The sequence below is a fragment of the Erigeron canadensis genome, chromosome 5 (assembly GCF_010389155.1).
Source record: "Erigeron canadensis isolate Cc75 chromosome 5, C_canadensis_v1, whole genome shotgun sequence".
NCBI lineage: Eukaryota > Viridiplantae > Streptophyta > Magnoliopsida > Asterales > Asteraceae > Erigeron > Erigeron canadensis.
Window position 1 is genome coordinate 18,447,434 of NC_057765.1, and position 7,927 is coordinate 18,455,360.

Here is a 7,927-nt window from a genome sequence, read left to right on the forward strand (position 1 = left end):
ACATTACCTTGAAAGATAATGAGTGCAATGATTTGGCGATTACTACTAATCATATTCATACAAATTTCGATAACATCATCTCAAAATAGCGATCGTAAGTTCACTCCTTTTCATCTCTTTTGAAGAATTTTGTGTAGTAAAATTTTAAAGTGAAAGCAAATCATATTGTAGTTGTTCGTTTCACCAAAACAGTATTTAATTATTTCAAACATGTACCTTGCAGGGGTTGCTTTGCAGGCTTTGAGGGATTCTTGGCAGGACACACTACTCAACTGGAACGATGATACAGACCTATGTGATTGGGTTGGTGTCACATGCACCAACTTTCGTGTGACCTCATTGTGAGACTTTTTTTTTTTTTTTACCATTTTAGTAACATTGGTTATGGATTATCTTCTGCTTTTCAACATTTCATTTACTTCTCAGAATTTTATCAAGCATGGGATTGAGTGGTGGGCTACCCGGAGATATCGGGCAGTTTACTGAGTTACAGATATTGTAAGTCTTTTGTAGCTTTGATAGTTTTGGCCTCTTCATGACTTATTTCGATGGTTGTATGTTTAGAGATCTATCTTACAATAAAGATATGCGCGGATCACTCACTCCAGCTATCGGAAATTTGAGGAAGTTAACTAATTTGTAAGTACTTTTACTGGACTTCACAGAGGTGATTTTGTTTATGTTTAATCTTACAACTAGCTTAAGCACCCGGGTGATACCTGAGTATAAATGTGATAATTGATTATAGTTATACGTAATAATACGACAAACACAACTAACTGCGTAATAAAAGACGTTTATGATAGCATTTTCTCAAAGTTTATTCCTAGAGATAAAAACTTGTTTGATACAAAATTTATACTCAAAATGCTTAAAAAATAAAAAACAGAAAATTTTGGGAAGATGAATTCATCTATATTAAAAGTAGTTTTATTTCTGATTATATATCTTCGTTTGTTGTTTCAAGACTAATGAAAAAGATAATTTATTTACAAGAGTATCGAAGTTAATGTTTATGTTATTGAATGTATAGATAGAATTTTTTTATTTCAGAAACGGTAATTGTCCCGAGTCAACTTAGTTAGTTCCATCTTCCTTTTTAAAAAAAAACCATTATGACTAGCCCTTTATGCCACTTTTGACTCATGTGACGAAAATAATACATTAGTGGTCATATTAGCCTAAACCTATGATCTTGCTTTTCAGAATTCTAGTTGGCTGCAATTTCAACGGTCCAATTCCAGATAGCATTGGCAATCTTGAAAGGCTAAGATATCTGTAAGAAATTACATAATTGTATTATCAGCAACACTTGGCTATATTTCAATGACTAAGTAATGACTATTTTAGGTCACTAAATTCAAATGGATTCACCGGATCCATTCCACCTTCCCTTGGTAACCTTAAGAATCTTTACTGGCTGGATCTTTCTGCAAATAAGCTTACAGGGAGTTTACCAGCTTCTGAAGGGACACAGCCGGGTCTTGATATGTTAACTCATGCGAAACATTTGTATGTAAATTTCCTCTTTTCCTCTAAATTTTTTTCTTTAGAGTAGTGATCTCCACTTGTATTTTATTTCCTTTTCAGTCACTTTGGAGACAACCAACTTTCGGGTGATATTCCATCAGGGCTCTTCAACTCAAATATGAGTCTGATTCACCTGTATGTATTTAACAGGTGAATAATCATAAGTAATATACATAACTTAGAGAAACTAACTTTTGGCTGATCAGGTTATTTGAGAATAATCGGCTTACCGGCAAAATTCCTACTACGTTAGCCCTTGTGCATCCTCTAGAGGTTGTGTAAGTATCGTTGAAAAACCAAAGTTTACTTTTGGGTTTATTATATTTAGAATGGGTGAACCCGGTTAGGTGGATTGGGTTCTAGATCTGCATATAAGTCAAACTGGATCATGTTAGGTTGACCCGAAACATATTTTGTTCAAAGTTTCCCTGAACTCTGTCTATTGATTACACAAAGTACAAAACTTCCATAAAATTTTTTATTTTTGGAAGGCTTTATGCATTGAAAGTTTGAAACCACATTTTCGGTGACGTTTAACCCAATTCATCTTAAGTTGTTTCTTTTACCGAGTAAAAGATCGAAAACCTGAATTTCCATATTTATTTATTTGATTTTCATTTTAATCGCGAGTTGCATGTGTTGTTTCCATCAGACGGCTTGACAGGAACATGTTGAGTGGAGATGTTCCATCAAACATCAACAGCCTCACAAATGTGACAGAGATGTAAATAGCTTATCACTACTAGTATTACTATTTAATTGTCAAAAGGAGACGGTAGACGAAATGTGATGCGTTTTTCCGTAGGTACCTTTCACTTAATCGATTTACCGGCCCTGTACCCAATCTCACTGGCATGAACCGTCTCAACTATTTGTAAGTATCATGAAATCAGTGTATCATGGAACTAGTTTATTGACTGATTAATAAAGGATTAAACATCCTAAATGGGATTACACATTGCAGGGATTTAAGCAATAATGGTTTCGACCAGTCTAATATTCCATCATGGTTTTCCACTCTACAATCTTTGACAACCCTGTAAGGAAAACTTTTTCGATTGCTTAACGCCTTACCTTTTCTTGGGATGCATTTTAAACCCCATTCTATCAAAACCGTTAATTATTATATCTTGAGATATATTTATGGCAGTAAGATGAAATTTACAAACCTTGTCGGAGAACTTCCTGCTTCCTTTTTTAGCATTCCCCAGTTACAAAACGTGTGAGTGTGTTACTTGATAAATTCAACAGAAACATTTTTTTTCATTCATTTAATTCTGATAACTATCAATGCTTCTTCAAACAGTGATTTAAGTAATAATCGAATAAATGGCTCCTTGGATATTAGCTCGAATCCTAGCACACAACTTGAACTTGTTGATCTTCAGACAAATCTTATTACGGATTTCACCCAACGAAACCAATATGATATTGGTTTAATGTAAGTAACTATACACTGTTTGTATACGTTTTTTCTATACTGATCATAAATATGGAGTTTTGTAATAAATTCAAACTACAGATTTTGAGTCTCACATATATGTGATTTACCCTACATATGTTTATAGGTAGGTGGCATGTTTGAGAAACAAAAGGATATGTCACACAGTGACTGGCTTACATAAGTGTGGAATTGTAATGAATTTTCATACTATATATGTAAACATTAATAGTTTCAAAAAACTTCACAATAGTTCACTGTTTTTTCCAATCCCTATGGAAAAAGTTAGCATAGATCGCATATTTATTGTAATGCATTGTGTTTTCAAGAAGTTTCCCTTATCTATTTTTATTTAGCTAAAACCGTTTGAGATAACAATTGCAGACTGGTTGGTAATCCAATATGTACGGAATCAGGGGTGACATACAAATTTTGCTCTCTTCCCACAAATACTAGCGGTAGATCATATTCCACCCAATCAAACAATTGTGTGCCTCCTTCATGTGGTCCGAACCTTGTTTCAAGTCCAAATTGTCAATGCGCATATCCATTCACGGGCTTGTTTTCGTTTAAAGCTCCTTCTTTCTCTTCAGTTACAAACTCAACCATCTATGACTCACTTCAAAAATTATTGATGACATTCTTCAAGAATGCCTCACTTCCTGTAGATTCAGTGTCACTTAGGAATCCCACCAGAAATATGGAAGATTACCTTGTGCTAAGACTTGAAGTTTTCCCATATGGTGAACTTAGTTTCAATAGGACAGGAATTATTGGGGTCTCATTTGCACTTAGCAATCAAACCTTCAAGCCAAAGAGTGATTTCAACACCTACACATTCATCGCTGAAAACTACAATAATTTTTTTCCAGGTATACCAATTATTAGTGATGTGTTTAAATTCGAAATCACTAGAAATCATTCACAATAATTGAAGGTTATCTCTTGTTATGTAGGATCGACCCCGAGAGGGGCAAATAAGAAGTTATCTAATACTGGAATTATCATAGGGTCAGCCATTGGTGGTTGTGTGTTTGTAATATTATTAGTACTTGCTGGTATGTATGCATTACGCCAAAAAGGACGAGCTAAACAAATTGTACAACAGAGCCAACCTTTTGGTAAGTAAGCTCCTTATTGCTTCAATAGAAACGTAATCTTGAAGGTGTGAATTTTTACCCGAGTATGAAATTTTGTATTTCTAATGGATCATAAAGTCAGAAAAACGAGCTTAACAAGAAATAGATCGAATATGTCAAAAGGGTCTAAACTCACTGGAAGGGTTTAGTCATCATAAACCTCATTATAAGTTTACTAATACTAATACTCGTATGATGTACCTATTGACCTAATGGTGCGATATCGCAAGAAAGAATTATTTCGTTGTATCTATACATATAAGTACTTATCTTAGTATTTTTAGTTGAATATTTTGTTAAATTTTTTATTTTCACATAAATAATAATATTAGATAGTTTAAATGATAATAATTAGAAACGTAGTTTGATATATTGTCGATGAAAGATTATGCTATGTGTCACTCAAAGATTCCTTTAATCATATTTTAGTATATTTAAAGATATTTGGGTTTAGATATGGAAACATCGTATTAAGTAACTTTAGAATATCAATATAATAATTTTTTTTATGAAGGTCTAATATTAGTTAGGAAGTTACAGAAGATTAAACTTTAAATAGACCCGACAAAAGAAAATTAATTTAAATATGTAAAAGAATGAAAGAAAAGATACGTATATATAGAACATATAAAAGACGATATCAATATTTATTTCATAAATAGAATTAAATAATGTAAGGAACTAATAAAAATGAGAAAATACACGTGACGATCAAGGATTACGCCACATATCTTTTCAAGAGGTCCTCAATTGTTCTACAAAAGTAATCTTATTCTTTCATCAATATGAAATAGTGTAATACCTAAAGCACTTTTGACTGGCTAGCCTACAACCCAATTATAATCTTATTCCCTGTTCGCCATGGTGTAATATTTGCAGCACTATGGGATGCAACAAGTGGAAGTGGTGGTGTTCCTCAATTGAAAGGAGCAAGATCCTTTACCTTTGAGGATCTAAGCAAATGCACAGGCAACTTTTCAGATATTACCAAAATAGGAGCAGGTGGATACGGGATGGTTGGTATTACTACCCTGAGTTGTTTGCATATCTAAACTTTAATTCGATTTTTTTCGTCATTCATAATCAAAGAATATCATAATATAGGTGTATAAAGGAACTCTTCCAAATGGGCAGCTAATTGCTATCAAAAGAGCTCAGCATGGATCAACACAAGGTGGGCTCGAGTTTAAGACTGAAATAGAGCTTCTTTCAAGAGTTCATCACAAGAACGTTGTGGGACTAATTGGCTTTTGCTTCGACAAAGGTGAACAAATGCTGGTATATGAATATATCGTGAACGGTACACTCAAAGACAGTCTTTCAGGTACTCCAGTTATCACTTGGTAATACTAAATTCTTAATAACATTCACCAACCTTTTTTAGGTATTTTCCTATAAGTCACTAGAAAACGGATATGTTACTATATTGTTATACAAGTTTTGTGCACTACCCATGCGTGGGGGCTTTCATGACATGGTTTCCCTGAAATTTACTGTTAAACAATCATTTGAGTCAATATGGGTTTCAAGAAGTTAAATATATGCAGGGAGATCAGGCATTAGGTTGGACTGGATGCGCAGGTTGAAAATAGCTCTTGGAGCAGCAAGGGGGTTGCAATATTTACATGATCTTGCTGATCCTCCCATCATACATAGAGACGTTAAAACGAATAATATCTTACTTGACCAACGATTAGTTGCAAAAGTTGCCGATTTTGGCCTATCTAAACCATTAAGTGATGCTAATAGGACTCATGTTACCACTCAAGTCAAAGGGACCATGGTTAGTAAGTCTATTTTACATAGAGCGATGCTAATTATCTTGTATCCAGATGTTATGCTTTTAACCAATACGTGAGTTGTCATAGCTTTTATCCTATTTAGCATTGTAATTCAGTTATTTGATGCATTATAAGATTAAACATAATCTACATTATTTTATTCATAGAATTTCTCCATAGTGATTTGTGACCATATTGATTTACGCAGGGCTACATGGATCCTGAATATTACATGACCCAACAATTGACTGAAAAAAGTGATGTCTATAGCTTCGGAGTTGTGATGTTGGAGCTAATAACTGCAAGAAATCCAATTGAAAAAGGTAAGTACATTGTGAGGGAAGTGAAACAAGCAATGAACAGGAATAAAGAACTATACAATTTATACCAACTCCTTGACCCGACCATCGGTTTGAACAGTCAACTTAAAGGTTTAGAGAGGTTTGTGGATCTGTCACTAAAATGTGTTGAAGAAAGTGGAAATCAAAGACCAGCAATGAGTGAAGTTGTAAAAGAGTTGGAGAGTATTATGGCAATGGTAGGACTTAACCCGGGCTCTGAATCATCCTCATCAACTTCTGCAAGTTATGAAGGCACCAGAAATTCTGACTACAACCATCCCTACAGTAATGACAGCCTTTTTGCTTATAGTGGAGGTTTTTTGCCACCAAAGTTGGTTCCAAAGTAAGATTTCTTTGATTTTGCATCAAAGTACACCCATATACACCTATCATATTTGTATGTGATAAGTTCATACCTATGTTTCTTGCAAGTATGGAGATGTGATAAAGTAGAAGATATATGATGTTACACGTCTAAAATTTGTAAGTATATAAAGTACATATGACATATATGTATTTCTATACGTATCTGATAAGTACACTGTTATATTTCTGTTGACCTTGATATTAAACAAGGATTAGCGCAAGATAGTGTAATTAGTTTTATTTGTTTCTTGTTGTGTGTCCAACTTTTAAAACCATTGTATGCAATCAAATCTTATTCTATCTTGAGGTTTTACGTAATCGTATTGATAAATTAAAAAAAAGCAACAAGATTTTTCATCTGTTATGAAGAAACCGAAGAGGGGTAGAATCCCTAATTTACCCTGTTCTACAAAATACCCAAGTAATTCTCAAGGGAAACATTCTCCGGCCCCCTTAGTTGGCGGACCTGTTGATTTTTATCGACCTAATGTTATTCTTTTTTTTTAGGTAAAAGGGAATTTAAACCCCGGTAAGCTTTTATAAAGTACCCAAAAAAGATTATTACAAGTAGTATGGCAGAGTACCAAACTAATTCATACATATGACATGCCATATGTATGTGAAACAATAAAAAGACATACGAGCTAGCTGTACTATACATAAAAAGGCTAATAATCATCAATAAGCAGTAATAATACACCTCTAATATGTAGATAAATAATATCAAGCTTCAATTTCTATCATTCTGCCAAATCGAACCCAAATCTTAAAACATGCACATCACAGTAAAGAGCTCGAAATGGCGAACCAAATGGAGACTCTTACCCTTAGATAAATCCAAAGGCCTGTCAGAGGGACACATTTGTAAGGTCGGTTGACTTCTCAATAGCAAAAACAATAAAAGTGAAGTTTAATAAATGTCTACGTAGTATCCAACTTCCATTCTTCTAGGATGCTTCTTCCTTGAATCTTTTTCTTGAACTTCATAGTGGCTAACTTCATCTGGACAGTAGACACAATAACATCACGCAGTTGAGCAACCGATCTTTCTTTAGGAGAAAATAATCTGGAGTTTCGCTCTTACCATAAGTAATAAGCAGAGGCAGCAATCAAAAGCTTAGCAATAACTGTCTTAGCAAGATTAGGCTTTGATGTCCACAATAGCATCGATGTGATATCACTCCATCGGTTTGGAACCGCATGGAATCCCATTAAGGGTCTCACCAAACTCCAAATCTGCAAGGAATAATTACATTCAAAAAATAAATGTTGATGCGAATCAGGTCCACGCTTGCAGAGGGAACAGCAAAGTAGATTAAAGTTAGTAGA

The 7,927-nt window shown here is 34.1% G+C and overlaps 1 protein-coding gene across 1 annotated transcript; it reads left to right on the forward strand.

Moving 5' to 3' along the window:
* LOC122599198 (leucine-rich repeat receptor protein kinase HPCA1-like) lies at window positions 1-6,819 on the forward strand. Its single transcript, XM_043771660.1, has 19 exons — window positions 1-94; window positions 224-341; window positions 427-498; window positions 565-639; window positions 1,207-1,278; window positions 1,351-1,512; window positions 1,591-1,665; window positions 1,737-1,808; window positions 2,183-2,254; window positions 2,336-2,404; window positions 2,495-2,569; window positions 2,681-2,752; window positions 2,837-2,971; window positions 3,356-3,843; window positions 3,928-4,092; window positions 4,990-5,126; window positions 5,215-5,434; window positions 5,658-5,893; window positions 6,100-6,819. The coding sequence occupies exons 1-19, from the start codon at window positions 19-21 to the stop codon at window positions 6,577-6,579; spliced, it is 2,871 nt and encodes a 956-aa protein (XP_043627595.1). The 5' UTR covers window positions 1-18; the 3' UTR covers window positions 6,580-6,819.
* Window positions 6,820-7,927: the final 1,108 nt, after the last annotated feature.

What these genes read in the sequence shown, in the direction of transcription:
- LOC122599198 (XM_043771660.1), top strand. Translation starts at nt 19, where the DNA reads ATGAGTGCAATGATTTGGCGATTACTACTAATCATATTCATACAAATT. An exon ending in ACAACAGAGCCAACCTTTTG is followed by an intron (nt 4,093 to 4,989) that starts GTAAGTAAGCTC and finishes TAATATTTGCAG; the next exon opens with CACTATGGGATGCAACAAGT. An exon ending in CTCAAGTCAAAGGGACCATG is followed by an intron (nt 5,894 to 6,099) that starts GTTAGTAAGTCT and finishes TGATTTACGCAG; the next exon opens with GGCTACATGGATCCTGAATA.